Source organism: Paramormyrops kingsleyae, chromosome 18 (genome assembly GCF_048594095.1).
Source record: "Paramormyrops kingsleyae isolate MSU_618 chromosome 18, PKINGS_0.4, whole genome shotgun sequence".
In the NCBI taxonomy this organism is placed as follows: Eukaryota; Metazoa; Chordata; class Actinopteri; order Osteoglossiformes; family Mormyridae; genus Paramormyrops; species Paramormyrops kingsleyae.
This window is the reverse complement of record NC_132814.1, coordinates 22,229,651-22,254,453: the sequence shown is the minus strand read 5'-3', so window position 1 is coordinate 22,254,453 and position 24,803 is coordinate 22,229,651. Positions and strand designations below refer to the sequence as shown.

General features: G+C 43.0%; 3 protein-coding genes across 3 annotated transcripts; 2 read left to right on the top strand and 1 right to left on the bottom strand.

Moving 5' to 3' along the window:
- Window positions 1-429: 429 nt before the first annotated feature.
- etv7 (ETS variant transcription factor 7) lies at window positions 430-13,433 on the bottom strand. Its single transcript, XM_023834078.2, has 9 exons — window positions 13,038-13,433; window positions 12,109-12,232; window positions 11,604-11,768; window positions 5,899-6,030; window positions 4,306-4,440; window positions 3,951-4,109; window positions 2,244-2,386; window positions 1,998-2,098; window positions 430-1,813 (listed from the first exon to the last, which is right to left on the bottom strand). The coding sequence occupies exons 1-9, from the start codon at window positions 13,071-13,073 to the stop codon at window positions 1,645-1,647; spliced, it is 1,164 nt and encodes a 387-aa protein (XP_023689846.1). The 5' UTR covers window positions 13,074-13,433; the 3' UTR covers window positions 430-1,644.
- On the top strand, window positions 13,232-16,608 carry LOC140579725 (uncharacterized). The gene is made up of 3 exons (XM_072702401.1): window positions 13,232-13,306; window positions 15,255-15,711; window positions 16,280-16,608. The coding sequence occupies exons 1-3, from the start codon at window positions 13,232-13,234 to the stop codon at window positions 16,474-16,476; spliced, it is 729 nt and encodes a 242-aa protein (XP_072558502.1). The 3' UTR covers window positions 16,477-16,608.
- A 646-nt stretch (window positions 16,609-17,254) lies between these two features.
- LOC111859655 (uncharacterized methyltransferase YdaC-like) lies at window positions 17,255-19,862 on the top strand. The gene is made up of 4 exons (XM_072702284.1): window positions 17,255-17,339; window positions 17,587-17,746; window positions 18,530-18,967; window positions 19,534-19,862. Exons 3-4 carry the CDS (start codon window positions 18,532-18,534, stop codon window positions 19,728-19,730), a joined length of 633 nt encoding a protein of 210 aa, XP_072558385.1. The 5' UTR covers window positions 17,255-17,339; window positions 17,587-17,746; window positions 18,530-18,531; the 3' UTR covers window positions 19,731-19,862.
- Window positions 19,863-24,803: the final 4,941 nt, after the last annotated feature.

The following is a 24,803-nucleotide window of genomic DNA, read 5'->3' as shown; positions in this document are numbered from 1 at the left end:
CCTCCCACACCCGCCCAAAGAGGAACAACGTCCATGAAATCAAACATATTTCTGTTTCGCTTCCTCTTCGTCCGTTTAAAGCCGTTCGACATTTTGCCGCCGAAACGAGGCGATCAGTCGGCCATTGTGCAGCTTCGCACTATAACCCCAGGGCCAGAACATGCTTACGCACAGTTGGAGAGATTAGGTGCCTGAACGCTGGCTCTTACAGTGCGACAGGAATTCCCCAGAAGGCCCGATAACACTGGCGAGCATTGTATTGCACTGCTATGAAGAAAACCACAAGGAGGAAGTGCAATTCAATGTTATTAAAAACACAAGTTCCCAAGCAGACACTTATTGTATAATAGACGTAACAATGTTGCATACCTTTGCTGCTCGTCACAGTCTTTCAAGGGTGATAGTAAATATGACCATGTGTTTCATGGCTTTGGTTTCTGACTTAATTGCTTTTTATTTATATCCATTTTCCATCAATAAGAATTAAAAGAACAACTTAGTGTAGAAATATATTTACAATAAAAAAATCACTAGAACACTGAATCATACATACAAATCCCACAAATAAAAAGTAGTTTAATCTGATGTTGTTTATGCTGTTTAAAATGTTTTGATTCAATTTATGTATAGCAAACAATAAAGAATGGTATACAGATTTCATATTTGCAGTTTCAGAAAAGGAAATTGAGCAAGTAAACTGATCAAAACCGAAAGAAAATGTGCATTTTATTTCACACAATTTAAATACCACATCCTATCTACTGTAAGGTACTAAGAAAATGCATATTCTGTAAACACAATCATCATGCTTATAAATTCCATTTTAGTCATGAGCCTCAAAGAATTTGAGCTGTTCATAAAAACAGACAGAGCTACATTTTTCTTCTGGTACCTGAACTGAAATACATAAGGGCCCATATACTATTTATTAAACTGACGTCCCTATATCTAGATCCTACAAGTACACACTAACATTGCATATTTAGTGTCTTGAGAAATACCCAGCAAACAAAAATCGATTAGCTGCTTTAATATTAGTCTTGCAGAAATTTACTGCAGCATGACAGCAGAGGTGGACATTTCAAGTCCAGAAAGTAGAAATCCAGATCAAGATTTTGTTTCTACCAACCAGGTGCAAAAAAAGAGTCACTGTGCATTCAACTGGTTGATTGAACCAAAATCTTGGTCTGGACTTTTACTTACCATATCTGCATAATAGTACCTCACATTTACATCCTCTGACTGGATACTAGCCTACGTGCAAATTGCAACAAGCATTGCGATAGCATGCGATGCACGGCTGCATTCTGCATTTTTCCACTGGTACCAACAAATCTCAGCACTTGCACTCACTCCAGAGAAAAGCAAGTTTCATAGAAACGTAGAACTCTACTGCAGAGCAGTAAGGCTTGTGAGAGCTGAGATGATTTCCTCAAAAAAATATTTCTATTGGCCATCCGCGGGCCAATCAGCAGCTGTGTCTCCACATTCACAATGTTTGTTGCAACTAGAAGATTTATGCCACTCCCCAGTAAAAACACATTCTATTGGTCACACGTTGTTTAGAAGCTGTCCCCCTTTGGGGGCGTCGTCTTTATACCAGACCCAGAGGGGCTGCTTGTATTGGCTTCTGTCTGGGGGGAGTCAGGGTGGGGAGGGTGGGGTATCGGGGGAGGGTGGAGAGGAGTCAGGATCAGGAGATACCTCCAGACCCTCCTCCCTGAAGTCAGGTGAGGAACGGTGTTCGGGGGACTCTGGCTGCTCCAGGCGATCGGCTCTGTGCTGCAGGATTTCTTCTGGTGTTTTCAGGAACCTGTTCCAGAGAGAAGGACCGATATTATACATGTTTGAGAATATAAGTCGAAAAATTTGGTTATTCAAAAAAAAACAAAATGTCTGCCACGGAATCCTTGGTCACGGGTGTTTTCCCTAAATGCAAAGGCTTCCGATAATCATGGCGTCTTGCAGGCCGTCCACTGCCCTCTCCACCTCCTCACCTGAAGAGCAGCTTCTGTCCAGGCTCCTTCTTGATGATGTTCAGTTTGTAGTAGTGCCGAAGAGCCCTGGACATCTTCTCGTAAGTCATGTTGGCTCTGTTCTGCAAGAAGTAGGCGAAGCCTCATTTGAAACGCGTGGCATCGAGTACCTGCGAGTGCCTGCGAGTACCTGTGAGTACCTGCGAGTACCCTCGGCCACAGGAAGAGCGTGGCCGTGTGTCACGTACACAGGAGAGCCTCACCAACCTTGTGGTTCCCCCACAGCCGGGCCAGCCCGTTGGGGTCGACCACCCGGAACACCTTGCTCTCATGGTCCTCCCAGCGAATGAAGGCCTCGTACCTCTTGTCGGAAAGCAGCTGATACACATAGTCCCACAGCAGCCGGCAATCTGGAGGAGAGAGACAACGTGACAGTCCTCAGGCCTGGGATCCGACTTACAGCTGACTGTACTCCCTCAATAACAAGTCATCAATGAGGAATTTTATTCGGTTTCTTAGGGTCAACAATTCAGCAGTCAACAGTCATGCGTTTATTGTCTTACTTCAAATATATCTATATCGATTGATTATTGTTGACCTACTTCAACACTCCCTCACGTCCCTTAGTCATGTGACTCATATGTCTTACAGTCGTTTTTAAAATATTTACATTAAATACATACTCACTCAACTGAAAGTGAAATACTTACTTACGCATTGAATATATACAGAAGGAGCGTGACATAACCGGGTTTTCAGTGCAAAAACAAATAATTACTTCCTTGTATGGAGGAAATGTTTGGTTAATCTTATTTGTAGACTGTTAAACATCACTGCGTCGACCAAAAAATGGTGGAAAATGCTGGAAGCTTAACACCCTGCTGAAAAAACCAGCATAGACCAGCATAGCTGGTTACCAGCATGGCCATCAGAATTCATGCTGGTTATACCAGCATATGTTGTGTTTTGGTGCTGGTGGACCAGCATCATTAATGAAATATTACTGGTGGACCAACTTCATGTGCAGGTAGACCTGCAAAGCCATGCTGGTCCACCAGCTACACCAGTACCAAACCAGCACTAACCAACACAGGTTTTCAGCAGGTGACATACTCGCTAAATTCGAATGGTCATCTTATCCTGCCGACTAGACCTCTAATCTAGACCTTTCCTGTCAGGAATCCAGTACCGTATGCGGTGTGGTAAATGCTCCAGCCTGTAGCATGTAAGCATACCCATGGCAGTGGGGGGGGGGGGGGGGGGGCAGACAGACACTGACAGGATTCAAGGTGTTCATGTGTTTCTTTTAATGACGGCAGTCAAAAAAATGCAGATATTTTTGTCTGCTTTTCGGGTGGTTGACGCGACATATTTCCCGACGCGCGCTCTCTGTCCGCTGGTGGGAGTGTGCTCCTCTGTGTGTGTGTACACGTGTCTGTGCGAGCGCATCGGGGCGGAACTCCGCCATGCGCGATACAGAGAGCTGAGTAGAATTGTAAACGCGCGACCGTGCAGAGACAAAAACGACAAGCTGTTGTGTAAATAAGATAAATAACATAAGGCTATTTAGTTTGTTTAATAAAAGGACAACGTATAGACCTGTTCTATAGGAAAGGTAACCTTAAATGACCACTTTTGTGATCTAGCGCTATATAGAAAATAAAATTAAACAAAATTAACTTGACCTTCAAGGGTGGGCAGGAAGTGCCGCTGGGGGGGCGGGGCACCCCCCTCATATAATGGTAGGGGAAACACTGCATGGGTTTACACTAACTGGGACCTCGGTCAGATGATCTGTACCAGGTTAAACCATCCCTGCCTCCCATAATTTCTTAAGCAAAGCAGATCACTCTGAGATCCCAGTGTGCTGCTCCAGTATGTGCTGGTATCACTTTTATATAAATGTAACATTTTAGCACTTTTTAGCCACCGACTTTGTTCCCACCAAAAGCGGGTCACTGGACAGAAAGGTACCTGCAATCTTGCCAGTGGCCTCTGAGGTTTTGCTGGCGTCCAATAGGCTGGCTCTCTCCACCCTGCTGGACAGGTTCAGCGGCTCTTCCCTGCAGGTCTGGGGGGCCGGGTGGGTCTGCGTGTCCGGCACTGGCTGCTGCACGCTGCGGGGTCGCACGTCTGTGGGGCGCAGAGTGGCATTAGGGAAATATGCACAGTGCCAGTCTGCGCCAATGATGCAAATGAGGTTAACCCTTCCCTTACCAGTCCCAACCCGCCATGGAATTTACATGGGGGGGATGGGTGGTCATCAAATATGGTTTCAGACTGAAAGTGGTCCCACCCAAAGCAGGGCTGGAGCGGAATCAGGACTGACCCGGGGGCATTTGCTGCATGGATTGAGGTGACGAGGCCTGGTACGGGTTTGCCCGCAGGAGGGTCACAGCGAGGCCAGGAAGCTGGGCACTGCCTTGGTATCCGGGGATCCGGCCGCCGGGAAAGCTGGCGTTCACTGGTGGCCAAAAACATCTTCGATCAACACACAGCGCCGGTACACACATATTCTCCCTGCTGCCATTGTTTTTTTGCCATGATTGTGGCTACAGTTTAACATTGTTTGCATTTCGATTGATGTTCTAGATAAATATTTCATTATAATTGGCAAAAACCAGGAACTTGTCACCGAAAATATTTACCGTGTGACTTTTATGTGTTCATGGATAAGGAAACTGAGCAAATAGCAGTATGCAGCCACAACATATAAACACTGAAACCTTAAAACGGAGCTCTGCTCCACTTCGGAGTCAAAGTCAAGTCAAGTCAAAGTATCATAATTGTCATCGTCAGCAATATAATCCATGAGTCAGACACTGAAATAAAATTTCATCCTCGATGGTTGTATTGCGAGAAACAGTAATAAAAAGTATATAAATATGCAATACGTTTACGCTTGGCATATTGAGATAATTGATGGCATAATTAATCCCCCTACTGTTCTAGGTACACCCTCCTTAAGAGGGTTGTTCACAAGGCAGCAGAATCTGCAGGAGACATTTTACATTTGCATTTACCTAGCAGACACTTTCATGTACAGCAGCGTAGAACTGAGAATGTGGGGGGGCATTGGCTGTGGACACACCCTCTGCCAGGAACAGGCAAACTGGCTCCAACCAGACCAGCTTCTGTGCCAAAACACAGCAGGCACGCCCACGGGCACCCGGCAGATCGTGCTCAAACCTGTGCGCGGCCGTCTGCGAGTGTTTGTGCGGGGGTCTGCCACAGTATTGTGTATCTCTCTGACATATCGTCCACTGGTACAATCAAAATCCTTTATTTTAGGGAACTACACCTTCACTCCGAGAACAACGAGGAAACAAAGGTCTCCATGGCCCTGCCCACATTTCTGTCCTGACACCGTACCAGGAAGCTTGAGGAGTCAGACAGTTTTTAAAGTGGGCGTGTGTGTGGAAATTACACTGACTCTTCCTGTTCTGAAAGTTGCAGCCACTACAAACAAGTGTCAAACTATCGAATCTGCAAAAACACCTGCGTCGGCTCAAAGACTCTCAAAATGATACATTTCTGGTTTTGTTTTTGCATCATATGTAAATGTCAAATCATGCCAAAGGATCATGCGGTAGGTAGTTAATCCAGCGATAATGATCCCGGGTCATTTTTTACTTTTTGTAAATGTCCTATATTAAAAGTGCAAAGACTGCGCTCTGCTATTTTTAAGGTGGACCATAAAGTTACAGTAGAAAATTCTTATGCTGATGTTTATCCTACATGCTGCTCTTAAAGTCAGAATAATAGTGCTGAACCTTATAAAAACCCAGAAGCATATCAGCAGCCTTTTGCCATCGGTTCTGTACAGACACCCAAAAACCAGTCCTTAAACCAAGCCTGGGATGGTGACTCTCCAAGCTCTGCTGTCATGCTTCCTCAAGGACGTAACAGAGTTGGTACTCACTCATTTCCCCATTGGCCTCCCGCTGTACTGGCTGTGGGCCATTATGCCTGATGAGGGCTTTAGGTAAGGAGCTGCAGACCATCATCCTCCTCTGCTGCTTCACATGCTGTAGGAGCTCATAGAGCACGTCCCCTGGAGCAAGAATAACCACACTGCATCACAACGGGATGTAATCACCGTACACTGCATGATCCTGGGATATAACCGCCTCACACTGCATCATGCTGGGATATAACTGCCTTACACTGCATCATGTTGGGATACAGCTGTCTTACCGTATATGGCAGCTGACAAGCTGAAGCCTAAACATAGGAGGACAGTGTGGTTCTGTCACAAAAAAAAGACAGAGGGAGGGGACAGTGTGGTTCTGCCACAAAAAAGGACAGAGGGAGGGGACAGTATGGTTCTGCCATAAAAAAGGACAGAGGGAGGGGACAGTGTGGTTCTGTCACAAAAAAGGACAGAGGGAGGGGACAGTGTGGTTATGTCACAAAAAAGGACAGAGGGAGGGGACAGTGTGGTTCTGCCACAAAAAAAGGACAGAGGGAGGGGACAGTGTGGTTCTGTCACAAAAAAGGACAGAGGGAGGGGACAGTGTGGTTCTGTCACAAAAAAGGACAGAGGGAGGGGACAGTGTGGTTCTGCCACAAAAAAAGGACAGAGGGAGGGGACAGTGTGGTTCTGTCACAAAAAAGGACAGAGGGAGGGGACAGTGTGGTTCTGTCACAAAAAAGGACAGAGGGAGGGGACAGTGTGGTTCTGCCATAAAAAAAGGACAGAGGGAGGGGACAGTGTGGTTCTGCCATAAAAAAGGACAGAGGGAGGGGACAGTGTGGTTCTGCCATAAAAAAAGGACAGAGGGAGGGGACAGTGTGGTTCTGTCACAAAAAAGGACAGAGGGAGGGGACAGTGTGGTTCTGTCACAAAAAAAGGACAGAGGCAGGGGACAGTGTGGTTCTGTCACAAAAAAGGACAGCGGGAGGGGACAGTGTGGTTCTGTCACAAAAAAAGGACAGAGGGAGGGGACAGTGTGGTTCTGTCACAAAAAAGGACAGAGGGAGGGGACAGTGTGGTTCTGCCATAAAAAAAGGACAGAGGGAGGGGACAGTGTGGTTCTGCCATAAAAAAAGGACAGAGGGAGGGGACAGTGTGGTTCTGCCACAAAAAAAGGACAGAGGGAGGGGACAGTGTGGTTCTGTCACAAAAAAGGACAGAGGGAGGGGACAGTGTGGTTCTGTCACAAAAAAGGACAGAGGGAGGGGACAGTGTGGTTCTGCCACAAAAAAAGGACAGAGGGAGGGGACAGTGTGGTTCTGTCACAAAAAAGGACAGAGGGAGGGGACAGTGTGGTTCTGTCACAAAAAAGGACAGAGGGAGGGGACAGTGTGGTTCTGCCATAAAAAAAGGACAGAGGGAGGGGACAGTGTGGTTCTGCCATAAAAATAGGACAGAGGGAGGGGACAGTGTGGTTCTGCCATAAAAAAAGGACAGAGGGAGGGGACAGAGGGAGGGGACAGTGTGGTTCTGTCACAAAAAAGGACAGAGGGAGGGGACAGTGTGGTTCTGTCACAAAAAAGGACAGAGGGAGGGGACAGTGTGGTTCTGCCACAAAAAAAGGACAGAGGGAGGGGACAGTGTGGTTCTGTCACAAAAAAAGGACAGAGGGAGGGGACAGTGTGGTTCTGCCATAAAAAAAGGACAGAGGGAGGGGACAGTAGGGAGAAAACCCTCATGAGCACCTCCCCCCCGAGGCATACACCCAGGTGACCATAAACAGGGGCTAATAAGCCAGCGTGTTTGGTGGTCAGTGGCTGGGGATCAGTGAATCACTGTGGAACTGCAGATAGGCAGGTTAACACAGCATCTCACCATAGGCAGGTTAACACAGCATCTCACCATAGGCAGGTTAACACAGCATCTCACCATAGGCAGGTTAACACAGCATCTCACCATAGGCAGGTTAACACAGCATCTCACCATAGGCAGGTTAACACAGCATCTCACCATAGGCAGGTTAACACAGCATCTGACCATAGGCAGGTTAACACAGCATCTCACCATAGGCAGGTTAACACAGCATCTGACCACTGCTCTACCTGCCTCCAGCTATAAGGAGTACAGCATCCTAAAGGCCAGTTCATGCTTCACTTTTCTACATGCTCTGTTGGTTGCAGGGGATGTGATGCAAAGTTCCTCGTCAGGGCTTGGCTGCAGAATACTGTTGTCGGGGTATGTGTAGCCTAGATTTTTATGTCTAGTGGAAATCCATGTCATACTTTACTTTACATGAAAGTGGTTTCATGCACTTTCGGGCTACGGACAATCTTGCACGTGGCAACTTGCATTCATGGTACATTTGGCTGTGGTCGTGGTTGGTGCATGCAAACAGCAGAGATATTCCACCAGACCAGGGGAGGGCAGATGTTTTGCAACAAACAGAAATAAAAGCAATGTAGTAAAATGGGTAAACTTTTATGAACATTTTTATGTTTTTAAGTTTTTAGTTAAGGCTTTGATGGTGTTAGGGTAATTGGGGTATTTTGAAATCCTTATGACAAAATTAGCCGGGACCTCCTGCTCTGCACATTTTATCGCTTATTTCAAAATATTACAAAATTTCACTACGCTGCTTGTATTTGTGTTTGTTGCAATACATCTGCCCTCTCCTGGTCTGGTGGAATATCACTGCTATATGCATGCACCATCTACAGCCAAATGTAGCATGAACATAAGGCTCTGCACAGATGACCCTCCCCAGCCTGAAAGCGCACAAAATCACATGCAGAAAAGTGAAGAATAAGTGAAATAGGCTATAGAAAATGCCCATACACTTGACTATCGCGATAACATTTTGTGATATTGTATCAATTTTTAAGTAATAGTTTACAAGAAAAGATTTGTGGCAGATGGTAGTTCATTTTGTGGTGTGTTTAAACCACTAGATAGCTACTGTAATCTATATTCAGCCATTTGACTATTCCACTTCAACTTAACAAGGTAAACTAAGAACTATGAACCAAGATGGCGACGTACACAAGAGCAGAGGTCCGGAGTTCTCCAGTGCCATGCTTTTGTTGTGTAATATCCCTCATGATATTCCTTGTACTGTTGGATTCTTTGCTTCCAGTATCAAAATTTTATTCTTTATTTTTATTCTTCTTCATTTTATTTTATTGTTTATATCTCATATTTTATTTTATTATGCATCTTACCTTTGCTTATAGTCTGTAAATGTTACTCATTTATAGTTTTATCCTTAACTTGGCATCTTTAGGCTTTACTACAAGCATCTCATTGTATTTGTGCAGTAAAGAGAAACGCATCTTACTATGTTACCTTATGTTACGTTATGTTACCTTATGTTACGTTATGTTACGTTATGTTACGTTATGTTATGTTATGTTATGTTACGTTACGTTACGTTACGTTACGTTACGTTACGTTACGTTACGTTACGTTACGTTACGTTATGTTATGTTATGTTATGTTACGTTATGTTACGTTATGTTATGTTATGTTATGTTATGTTATGTTATCTTATCTTATCTTATCATATCTTATCTGAGACAGGAAGTAACTGCATCACTAACATTGCATAAACCTAGCTGACTAGTAACGTTAGCACTGATGGCTGAATCCAAAAGAGTTGTACCAGCTCCCAAGGCGTGTAGAGCTGAAGTATGGACCCATCTTGGTTTCCACAATAAAGAAAGCACTAAGCAGACTGACAAGAGCCATGCCACTGGCAAAATGGTGTCATGTATCCTGCAAGCATATTTATTCTTTTTTTTACTAATACAGTGGTACCTCGGTTCTCGAACTTAATCCGTTCCGGACTCCAGATCGAATCCTAAAAAGTTCGAGTTCTGATCGAATTTTTCCCATAAGAAATAATGGAAAACCAATTAATTGGTTCCCGGCCCCCCAAAATTACACCTAAATATGTTTTTTTTTGTTTTAGCATTTAAACACTAAATGAACAGGATAAAACAAGAAGAGCATTTTTTTCTTAATGGCTTCCAAAACGATAAAGATCTTGTCCCAACATTACCCCTGTCCTGCCCCTATCGTCCGCTCCTTCCGTGTGCCACGCCCGCTCATTAACCTCGTGTGGGATCCCCATGTGATCAGCTGTTTCTGGTTGCTGTCATTAGTCCTCTGTATTAAGTCCGCATTTCAGTTTATTTCCCCAGTCCGGTCATTGGGTGCGTTCGACTTGCTTACAGCGCTGGCTTAAAGCAACGCATTCTGATCCTGATGCAATGCATTACGGTTAGATGCATTGCGACCTCTCACCCGGCTGCACAAACTGGAACCGCCTCCGTGACGACACACCTTTGCCCTTATTGGCTGAAGAGTTTAGTTACACGCATGACGTTTGTATCCCAGGCAGTTCCGATGCGTAATCTGCTATTTCTCCCGAATATTATGTAAATCAATGAGAACTGGTTTTCAGTTAATTTACACGGTAAAATAAAGTTTAAATAAATGACATAAATGCTGTAATAGTACACGTACGTTAGTGGTTTATTTATTGTTGGTTACTGTAATGTTGTGCTGCTTTATTTGGTTAATCGTCCAGTCTGTGAAGACGGCATTGTTGTATGACTCATTTCCTGGCGTGTACAATTTATATGAGGTTCGTCTTCTGATATTCAGATCGAGTTCTAGGTCAAACTGGTTTGTTCAACTTTCAAGAAATTCAAGTTCTAGTGAGTTCGAGAACCGAGGTACCACTGTATAATCAAATATCTATTCCTTTGCTCAAACTGCATAAAAAGTAGTGCTATGATGGTGGATATTACAGGGACTGTGATAAAAGCATAAATGCAAATGCAGATCTCACTGTTCTGACTGCATTAAAAAGTAAACTTTTTTCAGATTTTATATATATATATATATATAGTGGTATGTTCTTTATACTATGACAGTTTTCCTAAAATTAGATTTCAAAATCACAATATATCGCCTTGCTTATAATATCGCAATATATTGAATCATAACCACAGTATCACGACAGGTATCGTATCGGCAGATTCCTGCCCATACACAGCCCTACTGTACTGTTAGCAAGCCCTGCGGGGGAGGCCATCCTGCAGACCTTGGAAAATCCCCCTACTAGTGAAAACTAAGGGGTTTTTCCTCTCCCCCTCCTCTCTCTTCTGGCTTTTTCTGCTAGTACAGTGCACCATGTGCGTTTGCGTACATATAAGTGAAGCACACCAACAGTGATGGGAAGGACACTTCATGAAATTAAAATGAATGCAATTGAATCATAATCCTTTCTGTTCCCCCTTTGGCTTCATTTGCTAAGCTCAATTAATTATAAATACAAGAATTGCTCCATGTAACAGTTTAGTTGACTAGCAGAACTAGTGAAGCAGCTCTCTCTCTCTCTCTCTCTCTCTCTCTCTGATATTTGGTGTTAGTAGCCAGCGGTTCTCTGTTTTTCATAGCCTTGTAATGAATTTCTTGGCTTGTTTCTAGGTTTCTATACATATAAGGTTCTTAACCCAGGTGCTGGTGCTAATACACCAGACCAAACTGATCAGGAAGACCAGCCTCACCGCGAGACTGACCCAGAACCCACGGGAGGCAGCGGCGGAGAAGAGGATGTTGGAACACAATGGAGTCCTCCAAGGTCTGGCTTAAGAATCATGATTATAAAAGCTGTAAAATGACTATCCTGGAGGTGTACTGTCTACCTGAGCTTGGACAGCGTAGACGGAAGTCCTCTTTGGTCAGCAGACAGAGCGCCTTGCCGTTCATCTCGAACTTGGAGTGGTCCGCCTTGCGTAGGGAGTATTCCTTCTGAGCCCATCGCAGCCAGTGGCTGACATCATCCTTACCCCACAAGGATGGGTTGATACCTGCAGTGACAGAAATTATTAGATCCCTTGCTGAACATGGTAATATTAAACATCATATGTTATCTTCCTAATGTTTTGTAAAAACCTTTTATATATATATATATATATATATATATATATATATATATATATATATATATATATATATATATATATATATGCGTGTGACATTCTTAAATAAAAGGACCACAGTGTTGAGTCATTTGGTAGCTGGCATGATCCTCAGCAGGGGACGTATGATTGTTTCTGGTCATGGGAACAATGCAAGCATGATACATTCTTGAGGAGCAGGTTCACACATCATTCAGAAGTGTGATGGAGAAAACCCAGGAACACGCACGCAGTCTTCCGGGGAGCTTGCACAGCTCATCTTGAACACCCAGGTAGACAGAGGTCACTTGGTTGGGGGGAACCATGACGATTGGAGGACCAGAACAGGGGGTGCTTGGCTCGCGGCGCTCCTTCTGTATTAAGGAAAACGAAAACAGATAAACAAAGAAATTGATAAACAAAAAAAATAAATAATAAAGTACAAATAATTTTATAGGATGGAAGGAAATGCCATGCTTTTACTTGGAGGAACAGGTAACGTTTCCTGAGTTCTTAGTTTCATGAAATTCGCTAATTGAGAATTAACCATTGTATATTAAATACGTAGGTTGGCGAGCGTCCGGCTTTCTTACGTGTTAATATGCTGCATTTAACGTTTTTTTATGAATTGTTAATTTTCTGCATTATTTGCATTATTTAAACGTATATGCTTACTCTCATTTCTTTTTTTTTTCCATTGTTATTATAATTGTGAAATTTTAATTACTAGGATTCGTGAGATTATTTCTTTTTTACCCGCAGTTTATAATCTTTTTGCTAAAACAATAATTCGATAAAATGTATCGTAACTCATGACAATTCCTGCAGTGTCACATTAACCGCTTGTAATACAGCACAAACAGCATTAATAATAAAAGTGAAAGTACGTATCACTTATCATTTTGAGTTAAAGCGTATATGACATGTGTAATATTTCCTTTTTAAAACTTAAGATAAATCCCGGAATTAAGTTCACCTACTTGAATAAACCAAACTAAAAGTAAATCCATATATTAATCGTCACGTCTTGAATGGTATTTCAAAATATGCCTATGCGTAAAAGTAAATAAAAGTATTTGTTTACCCTAGCATATATTCGACTTCAAAGAGTAGAAGAAAAGAAATACAACTTATTTCGTGAACAGACACTACATTTCCTGGTCGACTAACTGAACTTACCTTGATCAAAGGCGGTGGTGAGGACTCGTCATTCATGTTTTCACCTGAGATGTCACTAATACTATTACCTGATCCTGACCATTTAACGCCCTGACTTTCTGACTGTCTTTCTGACTTATTCGGGATGACCTTGTCGGCGGGGTAGATATTAGGACGAAACGAAGCCGAAAATTCTGCTACTTCTTTTAGCCCGCATGAAATATTTGAAGGGATCCTTCCGGGAAATGAAAACGAAAGAGCCCGGATCTGCTCGCTATGTCTTCGCGGGGGTGTGTGTAAAAAGAGTGTTAAGTGAGTAAGGGAAAACCGAAGGTGACATCTGAGCCAAGTCACCGCATTTCCTCTTCTTACACGACATCACATTTGGCAGACGCCCCGGGTCACTGATCGCTGGAGATGACCCACAGGCACACAGCGAACTACCTGGATGTCGTTAAGCACATTCATTAGTGACATTCATTTGATATATATTCTTTAATAATCATATTTGCAATGTTAATACAAACCCTGAATCATCTTTACCGGTTTACTGAGGGCACTTTAGGAATTTTAGTAATTATTTAAATAGTTATATTTCACTGAACACACACAAGCCCTAAAAAGGTGTTAGTAAAAATTAAACTGCACAAAGTTTAATATTATTCGGAATAAATGGGGGTTAGATCATTATATTACATTAAATTATACTGGGGACATGTGATGGTATAATTTCTAGCACATCTTTATTAAAAGCTTTTTCGTTTTTAGTTAGTTTACATCAGTGGTTAAAGTGGGCCAGTACTCCCCAGTACGCAGTACCAGTACCACGTCGCTTTTCTCTTTAGAGTACTGGCACCTCTTAATATCTGCTGGTCCTGAATAACAAGGGGGGCACCAATACCTGTTTTTCCCCACTTCAAGAACTGGTTTCCATAATAAGCCAAAGGCCAGAATCCCTCCCTTTTTACGTCGTTAATGCTGCGAGGGTCCATAAGCGCCTGCGTGCGTCTCATTCGCAGACACGATGCCGAAGGCTAACAGCGCCGCCTAGTGGCGTACCGTTAAAAAGCTACCAGCGTGGTCCCGCATTCGCTCGCAAATTCAGATATTGCTCTTACACGTCATACAAGCCAATGACAGTAGTGGCGGTTGTAGTCTGTAAGATGCCCTGGGCAAACCCCCAATTCAGCGCCTCCCCCCAACAAAAATTATCTGTTCATCTTCCACCCCCCTCCGCCAAAAGAAAGTAGCATTCAATTAATATTATTAGCTTAAAATAGTTTGGATTGTATTTGCTGATAATAAGATATTTTACGTAAAACATTAACTTTTGCACTAAAAACACTAGTATAACTCACATAAATCAGCTAAAGTAAAGTTTATAAATCAAAACAGAGCGGGGGCACGTTTCCCGAAAGCATATAGTTGCTAATTACAGATTTGGGATCATGCAAATACTCCGGGACAGCAGGTGGCAGTATAGGCCTTCCTGTAATAATGTATCTGTCAATGGACTGACAGCTAAGCAAGAAGTCAAGGGAAGCAGCCAGTTCTGATCGGTGAATTGTCCCGGTTTCAGTCCTGGTTCTTGAGCTTATTAGTAGCGTATATATAGAGCATTTATACGGGGCCTGGTGGGGGACATAATAGTTAAATTAAATTTTAACGAGGGAACCATTTACAGGTCGCTTTCCGTAATTCATACGCACATGAGATCGTTGCCTCGTTTGCTTTCTCCCAAAGGAAGGTGGGGATAGTATAAGATAAAGCGTGCTGTCTGGCTTCTCTGGTTACTGTAATTACTTTTAAACGGCAAACTGGAAACAGGAAAATCATCCACTAACTGTTTATCTATATCCTAGGCAGCTCAGGGAACAAGGCATGGGTTCACTCTAACTGCCAGTATTTAACCAATAAATGATATAATATAATTATGTTGAAGATGTTTGAATTTGACCGTAACTGCTTATTTTTCCCAGTGTTCGTAATTTTGAGTCTGCTTGCAGTGAATTAGCCTGGTCAGCTAGAAGTTTTGTATTGGCAGCTAGAGAGACTCCCCTGCAAAGAGCTGTATGGCTCAGTAAGTTAGGTCTCTGCATCTGTAATCGGATAGTTGCCGTTTGAATCCCATTTGCAGCAGAATAATCACATCTTTATATATAGTGTGTGTGTACACACCCAAACACATACATTCCAGTGTACCTGTATTCATATTTGTTTAAATGCTAAATATAACAGAATTTTTGTTTTTGTCTAGCTTTGCTATTGAGCAAACTCAGTAAACAGCTGGGTCGACCCACTCAGTCTCTGGCTGGTTGGTTCATAACCAAGACCCTAGTATGGCACAATGGCGTCTTGGAGGAAAATGCAGTATGGTTGTGTGGGATCCGTCCTGACGACACAGTCCTGGAGCTGGGGCATGGGCCGGGCCTGGGGCTCGTGGCTGCAGCCCCTCTCCTCTCTGGGCCCAAGGGGAAGCTGATTGGTGTCGACTACTCAGATTACATGCACCAACTTGCCACCAAGAGGGTGAAGGAGCTCATTGCATGCAGCAAGGTGACCCTCCATCACGGCAATGTGGCAGCGATGCCCATCCCAGATAACAGCGTTGACAAGGTTTACCACTGCAACTGTTACTATTTCTGGCCAGATCTGAGAGAGGGCAGTCAGGAGATACTCAGGGTGATGAAGTCAGGTGGGTCTGCATGGTATGAAGATGCATGCTACAACAGCTGTATCCCATCACTGTTTGTGAACTCCTTTAGAATGATAATTTGTGTTTCAGTTTCTTACTATATGAAATGAATGTTTTATAAATTTGGTGATCAGTGATCATTGTTGACACAGCAGAACGCCGAACAATGAAATGTGTCCTCTGCATTTAACCCATATGTGACATCGTGACATAGCAGGGGGCAGCTAATTCAGCACCCGGGGAGCAGTGCTTGGGGGGGGGGGTACCATGCTCAGGGTACCTCAGTGTTTCCTTTCTGGTTGGGGATTCAGACCAGCAGTCTTTCAATGCCTCCATACCAATAATCACTGGTTGTTTCTAATGTGATATATTTTTTATAAACAATCATATGAATGCCGTAATGATTTTTGCTATAAAACCAATGCATTTGCAACATTTTTACTGAATTAAGCAAGCATCCCGAGACTTTCTGTGAGCGCAGTATATTTAATTCATATTTAGCAAAACTGGGGAATTCAGTGCTGTCATACCCATGATTAAGATGATTGGATTCAATTCATGATCCCAGGTGCTGTTATGGTGACTACTCTGAGACTCCAGTCGTTGGTGTATGCAGCCTCCAGAGGAGCGATACCCCCCCGGAACTGGCACCCTGACACCTACATGGAGGCCCTCCAAGCCAGCAGATTCACAAATGTTCACATGGAAGAAATGACCGACAGAGGCATAAACTTCCAGGCCATTTTTGCAACAGCTTACAAGTGATAGATGCAGAGTCTGATTCCCATTTGTTCAGTACGGTTTAACATGAAACTAGTGTTTATGTCATTGCAAAGGTGTTGACAATTTTAAAAGCATCCAATTTGACTGCTTTTCAATAAACTTTTCAACTCGGAACTGCTGTGTCCCGTCGCTTTTTGTCAGGTCATTTAGAATGATAATGATAGTGAATTTGTTCGAAAACCAATACATTTGCCACTGAATTAAGCAGACATTCCAAGAATTCCTGGGACCCGAGTTCCTGGGGGGGATGGTAGGACGGTATGATGGTTTCCATTGTTATTGGGCTGGAGTGGGTGAGGGGTATGATTATGTCCCTCTCAAACCTGCAATAGAAGTTGTTGAGGTCGTCAGCCAGGTCTTTGTCCCAGCAGGGGGGTGGTCTTCTGTGGAGACTTTCAAATTCCTGGGAACTATCATTTCCCAAGACCTGGGCCCTCATTTATCAACCGTTCTTACGCACAGATTTTTGCGTATTTTTTGCGCGAGAACAGTTTCACGCAAAGTGTGGAATTTACCATCTAATACTTCGAAATTAGAAATGCTCTTAAATATAAGAACAGCTCTGACCATGCGTACGCACAGAATCTAGTGGTAGAACAGGGGAACTGCAATATTGAAAGTCTGTTAACCACGTGTGTTCTTCATTTCAAAATGATATATACCTGCAATCAGTAATTATGTTTGTTGAGAAACAACTTTGTCACCTAATTGGTGTTAGAACCTATAAAAGAGACCTGTGACGGGTATTTGAAAATGTAGCGTGGCTGATCTGGCTTTATTAGAAGATTTGGCAAACCGTGCTCTCCTGAGGGAACGCGTCTTCCGAGAGCGCTCTGATCTGCTTGGTGAGAGTTCGGGGTGGCTTCTGAGCAGATACCACCTCCCGAAAGAGATCCTCATGGGTTTATGTCGTGATTTGAAACCTTTTTTGGAGCGACAGACCAACCGCACGAATCCTATTCCAGTCCAAATTCAATTATCGTCAACCCTGGGATTTTTGTTGTCGAAATGCTTAGGGCGCTTTACTTTATTATTCACATTGGTAGAAAAGTGCTTAATTACTTAAACGTTATGGTTTGTTTGAAATAACAGGGCGCTCCGTTTGTTGCCGCAATTTTGAAATGTGTGTCTGCGTGAGAGCGCCCCCCACGGTCGTTCATTTGGCGCGCAACCTTTGAACGGAGAGGTCGCACACGGCTGAACTACGGGGCTAAATGGTTGCTGGTTAAATGTTTTCTTCAGCATAACACTGGTAAATATCGCTAAAAAAATTCTTCTTCTTTAAACATGTTGGTTAAATGTAATGGGTTTAAGTGCTTTCTTATTTTAAAAAACTTGGCCTGAAATATTTGTGCTTGTTTAAAACTCGGCATTTGCTCCCTGACAGTGTTTCGTATTGGGTATGGAAAAACGATCCATAATCCGTTCTCTTTCTGGTTGAGAAACCAAAATGAGAAAACGAATAACGGCTAGTTTCTCGAGTCCTTATCCGTTTTGTGCTCAGATTAAAAATGGAAAAAATGGATAACAAAGCGCTCACATTGTAATTTGTCTTTTTCATCTGACACAACTTGCGTGAGTCTCGGAAGTCTAGCAACATCTCAGAGGGACAAATAAAGTTCAATTGGGCACACGATTTAAAAAAATTAACTGTTCGTGGCCCCTCCACGTATCAAATTATACTTGCATTTGTAATACAAATGGTATATCAGTGCTAAATAGCTACACTACAAGGTGCACGCCCATTCCACGGCAAACATTATAAAGTTACAACATTTATAAATTAACAAAAATACAGCCACACATCACATCTTTGGGCCCTAGATCAAGTCCCTTTACCTGGGAAATGCTTCCGGAGTGCTGGATAAATGGTTGTTCCTGACACCAAAGTGTAACACTCACCTTTATAACATGTGCATGTCTTAAAATGGAGACCATGATATATAAAAAAAAGATATATTCCAAAGTACCTGTATTCAAATTTCAGATGGCAAATATAGCAGAACTTATGTTTGTTGTTGTTGTTGTTTCCTAGCCATGCTATTGTGCAAAGTCGGTAAACAGCTGGGTCGACCCACTCGGTCTCTGGCTGGCTGGATAGTAAAACAGTTCCTGGTATGGCACAATCGCATGTTGGAGGAAAACGCAGTAAACCTCTGTGGGATCCGTCCTGACGACACAGTCCTGGAGCTGGGCCATGGGCCGGGCCTGGGGCTCGTGGCTGCAGCCCCTCTCCTCTCTGGGCCCAAGGGGAAGCTGATTGGTGTCGACTACTCAGATTACATGCACCAACTTGCCACCAAGAGGGTGAAGGAGCTCATTGCATGCGGCAAGGTGACCCTCCATCACGGCAATGTGGCAGCGATGCCCATCCCAGATAACAGCGTTGACAAGGTTTACCACTGCAACTGTTACTATTTCTGGCCAGATCTGAGAGAGGGCAGTCAGGAGATACTCAGGGTGATGAAGTCAGGTGGGTCTGCATGGTATGAAGATGCATGCTACAACAGCTGTATCCCATCACTGTTTGTGAACTCCTTTAGAATGATAATTTGTGTTTCAGTTTCTTACTATATGAAATTAATGTTTTATAAATTTGGTGATCAGTGATCATTGTTGACACAGCAGAACGCCGAACAATGAAATGTGTCCTCTGCATTTAACCCATATGTGACATCGTGACATAGCAGGGGGCAGCTAATTCAGCACCCGGGGAGCAGTGCTTGGGGGGGGGTACCATGCTCAGGGTACCTCAGTGTTTCCTTTCTGGTTGGGGATTCAGACCAGCAGTCTTTCAATGCCTCCATACCAATAATCACTGGTTGTTTCTAATGTGATATATTTTTTATAAACAATCATATGAATGCCGTAATGATTTTTGCTATAAAACCAATGCATTTGCAACATTTTTACTGAATTAAGCAAGCATCCCGAGACTTTCTGTGAGCGCAGTATATTTAATTCATATTTAGCAAAACTGGGGAATTCAGTGCTGTCATACCCATGATTAAGATGATTGGATTCAATTCATGATCCCAGGTGCTGTTATGGTGACTACTCTGAGACTCCAGTCGTTGGTGTATGCAGCCTCCAGAGGAGCGATACCCCCCCGGAACTGGCACCCTGACACCTACATGGAGGCCCTCCAAGCCAGCAGATTCACAAATGTTCACATGGAAGAAATGACCGACAGAGGCATAAACTTCCAGGCCATTTTTGCAACAGCTTACAAGTGATAGATGCAGAGTCTGATTCCCATTTGTTCAGTACGGTTTAACATGAAACTAGTGTTTATGTCATTGCAAAGGTGTTGACAATTTTAAAAGCATCCAATTTGACTGCTTTTCAATAAACTTTTCAACTCGGAACTGCTGTGTCCCGTCGCTTTTTGTCAGGTCATTTAGAATGATAATGATACTGAATTTGTTCGAAAACCAATACATTTGCCACTGAATTAAGCAGACATTCCAAGAATTCCTGGGACCCGAGTTCCTGGGGGGGATGGTAGGACGGTATGATGGTTTCCATTGTTATTGGGCTGGAGTGGGTGAGGGGTATGATTATGTCCCTCTCAAACCTGCAATAGAAGTTGTTGAGGTCGTCAGCCAGGTCTTTGTCCCAGCAGGGGGGTGGTCTTCTGTGGAGACTTTCAAATTCCTGGGAACTATCATTTCCCAAGACCTGGGCCCTCATTTATCAACCGTTCTTACGCACAGATTTTTGCGTATTTTTTGCGCGAGAACAGTTTCACGCAAAGTGTGGAATTTACCATCTAATACTTCGAAATTAGAAATGCTCTTAAATATAAGAACAGCTCTGACCATGCGTACGCACAGAATCTAGTGGTAGAACAGGGGAACTGCAATATTGAAAGTCTGTTAACCACGTGTGTTCTTCATTTCAAAATGATATATACTCAATCAGTAATTATGTTTGTTGAGAAACAACTTTGTCACCTAATTGGTGTTAGAACCTATAAAAGAGACCTGTGACGGGTATTTGAAAATGTAGCGTGGCTGATCTGGCTTTATTAGATGATTTGGCAAACCGTGCTCTCCTGAGGGAACGCGTCTTCCGAGAGCGCTCTGATCTGCTTGGTGAGAGTTCGGGGTGGCTTCTGAGCAGATACCGCCTCCCGAAAGAGATCCTCATGGGTTTATGTCGTGATTTGAAACCTTTTTTGGAGCGACAGACCAACCGCACGAATCCTATTCCAGTCCAAATTCAATTATCGTCAACCCTGGGATTTTTAGCCACCGCTGAGCCGGATTATGCCATGTGTGTTGAATGCCATCATTTCCCTGAACCCAAAATACATCCAGTTTCCTTGGACAAATCGAAAACATGCCGTAATCAAACAAGAATTTTACGCAATTGCGGGATTTCCAAATACCACTGGAGCACTAGATTGCACGCATATTGCAATAAAACACCATCACAATACGAATTTAATTATGTCAATATAAAAGTGTTTCATTCCTATAATGTACAAATATAATTGCTGATGCTCATTTAAGCATTTAAAATTTGGTTGCCAGGTGGCCTGGAGGAACGCACGATTCATTTATTAAACGAAACAACTCCGTCGGAGTGCGTCTCGAGAAAGAGAGGTGATGTTGAGGATGGATGGCTTATTGGTGTGACTGACAGTTTTTAAAAATGCTACTGCTTGTGTAATTATATCCAATAGCTATTGTAACCTTACGTTTTAGGTGATCAAGGTTATGCATTGAAGCCGTGGCTCGACTCCGATACCAAACCCAGCGACCGTCCAGGAGCAAAATTATAACAGAGCACATGGGCAGACAAGATCCACAGTGGAGCGCGCAATAGGTCTCCTGAAAGTCGATCGGTGGCACATGTGTTTGTCAAGCATCAGAGGTGCCTTACAATATCGACCTGAAAAGGTGTGCCGCATAATCATTACTTGTTGTGTACTCCACATCTTGGCCATCAGACAAGGTATCCCTCTGCAGGAGCCCCCAATACCAGACCCCGCCCCCCAATGCCTGACGCATGCCTCCTCCACTGCTCAATGCTGCTGCCATTCAGGCAAGAGCGAGGATCATTAAGATATATATTTTAGGTAATCAAACAGCACATTAATTGATGGGGAAAAAAACTCTTATTTTGCAACTTAAACTAGTAACACTTAATGACGCACTGATAACACTACGTATGATGCACATGCAGCAATTTGCTTGCTTTAGTTCGTTGATCGACTTCATTTCTTAGAACCGCGTCAGTCCACACCTTTGGCTCCCGACCCATTGACGGCCCCGGTGTTCCGGGCAATTCGGTTTCCCTATGTTTCCCCTGTCTATCAGGAAATAATGTTTCCCCTAATATTAAAGCAAAGAGGTATGTGAAATGTCTGAAAATCACTCAGGTACATTATTACATGTAAAAACTGTATTGTTATTAGTACCGGGGCCCAGAGTTGCTGTATACCTGTTTTAACAGGGGGGAACCAAATATCCTAGATGTCAGGAAATAATGTTTCTCCTAATATTTAGGCAAATATGTATGTGAGATGTCTGAAAATCACTCAGGTACATTATTACATGTGAATACAGTAGATCGTCACGCATAATATAGTCTTATAAGCAATACTATACCGTTTTCATCAAGAAATATGTCTATCCAGCGAATGAAATACTTTCATTTATTATCTGTAAAAACAAAAAACATCAAAAAGGCATGTGATGTTTTAAAATATATGGCTTGTTTACCTCAAGAGCTTCGTAAAAAGACATGAAAACAACAGCGAAACCGTGTACAAATCAGCGCGCGACAGGGGAAACATAGGGAAACTGAATTGCCCGGAACACCTGTACCGGCTGCTCGACCCGTAGCTGCTCCTCCTGCGTGACCACCGGACTTGGCACAGCTTCTGTATTAAAACAAACATTTTTACTTTGACGGAATATTTCTAGTAAAATCTCAGTTAATTATTTAAGTGTCACATCAAGCGTCTCATTTCATTATATAGTTTAAAAGGATGTTGTTACATTTCAAAATACAAGGTTTGCAAACTGTTTGATTTACCTTCGTTGTGGAAACTGGATGGTCCTGCTTGATCTGTTGGTGGAGCCAGCTTGTCACTGTCTCCGTGCGCACTGATACCAGACAAAGCAGTGTCTCCAATAATGCTGGCAACACGCGTGTCAAACGTCGTCAGCTCTGTAGTGATCTGTCCACCCCCGGTAGCAGATCTGTCCTGTCTGTGTGCCGAAACACGTTTTTTCGTATTTAGTTTGATATCGAACCATTTTTTCTGACCGGGACCTCCCCTCTAACCGACCGCATTTATTGCCTCTGTCACTTTCTCACAGTCAGTATTCTTTTTTTTATTGGTTACCCAGAGCTAAGGGAACCAAACAGCAATGTTTGGTTCATTTCGACCTCGACAACGAGGACCTCGATCTCACTGTCACTGAAGTTTTTTTTTTTTGCTTTCTTGGCCATTATTTTCTGGTAAAAAAAACTAGGATTTTCTGCATGGTTTTTAAAGGATGTAGTGTTACCAAATATGGTCAATTGAGGGCGTTTCTGAATGCAAATGACTATGAACGGGCACGAGCACCTGAGTAAGAACATGTGGGATTTATCAACAACTGGCCTCCACACGTTTGATAAATTTGGATTTTTTTTGTACTTACGAACATTCTAAATTTCATTCGTAGGATGGAATTCAGGACAGTTTCTACGAACGGTTGATAAATGAGGCCCTGAAATGGGAGAACCACATCTTCTCCCTCCTCAAAACGGCACATCAGAGAATTAGAATTTAGAAATTAATTGGCATTTTTGACACACCACACAACAACAAAATGTGTCGTCAAAATTTAACCTATATGTGACATACTCGGGGGCAGCTAATTCAGCACCCAGGGAGCAGTGCCTTGCTCAGAGTACCTCAGTGATGCCTTGCCGGTCTGAGATTCAAACCTGCCATCTTTTAATTACAAGTGCATGTCCCTAACCATCAAGCCACCACTGCCCACAATCACAACTGCCCACAAGAGGGTGTACCTCCTGCGACAACTTAGGAAGTACAAGCTCCCACAGGAACTGCTGATCCAGTTCTACTCAGCAGTCATCAAGTCCGTCATGTGCTCCTCCATCACAGTCTGGTTTGGAGCAGCAACCAAACAGGACAGGAACAGACTGCAATGGACAGTTAGGACAGCAGAACAAATCACTTTGCACCTTGTATGTTGTTTACACTTTATGTACATTGTTCTGTCTGTAAATAAGATGTCCTTTATATTGTATTTAATCTGTACTGGTTTGGAGAGACGCCAACTGCCGGAAACAAATTCCTGTGCCACACACACACTTGACAAATAAACCTGATTCTGATTCTAAAGACTTTCTGTCTGCACTGTATATGGGGGAATTCAGTGCTGACATACCAATGATTGATTTGATTGATTGGTTTTGATTCAGGAGGTCTTATGGTAGGTACGCTGAGAGTTCACCGGGTGGCATACTTGGTTTCCACGTGAATCCGCATGGAAGACGAGGCTGACAGAGGCAAAAACTTTTCGCGGCGGCTTCCAAGTGTTATATGCGGAATTTGAGTCTTATTTGGTTGTTGCAGTTTGACATGAAACGATTGTTCCACCTGTACATACTGAGCTGCTGAGGATTTTAAACCACTTAAAACATTGTAAAGCTTTGATAAATTAACAAATAACCAATAAAACAAGATGTTAATTTTCTGAACAGGTTCAGCTTTTCCATTGTCCTGAGTACTTGGGCTGGTTTTGCGCTTCCTCAGCTCATTTCATTCTGAAACCTGTTAGGCTTTTCATGCCTGGATATTGGCAATTAGAAGGGATTTGGGACAAAATGCCTAGTGGCAAAAATATCCGCATTATAAAAATGTATTAGTACTGTAAGAATCCTGGCGCTGCAAGGCTGTAACAAGTACTGAAAAGTATGCTGGGAGCATAAAGTTTCTCTCGTGCTTTTAGCAATGCAGCACATGTATATTATTTCATGGGGTGAAGTTTAAACATTGTAATTGAACAGGCTAGCAGGACAGTAGAGCTGGGTAGGTTTCCACTATGCAAAGCATCTTTGGAGTGTATATTACCATTAAAGCTTATTTGCTGTGTTTAACCAGAATCTGTCTCAGTGCCATTGTCTAACTGAACGTTACTCAGAAAGCAAATCAAAAGTTTGCAAAATCGATTGTTTGACAATCGGCTACAATGCCTAAACAACGCAAAATAAAGTACGCGTGCATCATGGGTAATTGTAGTTTTGTAATTTATATTGAACCTATAAATGTATGTGGA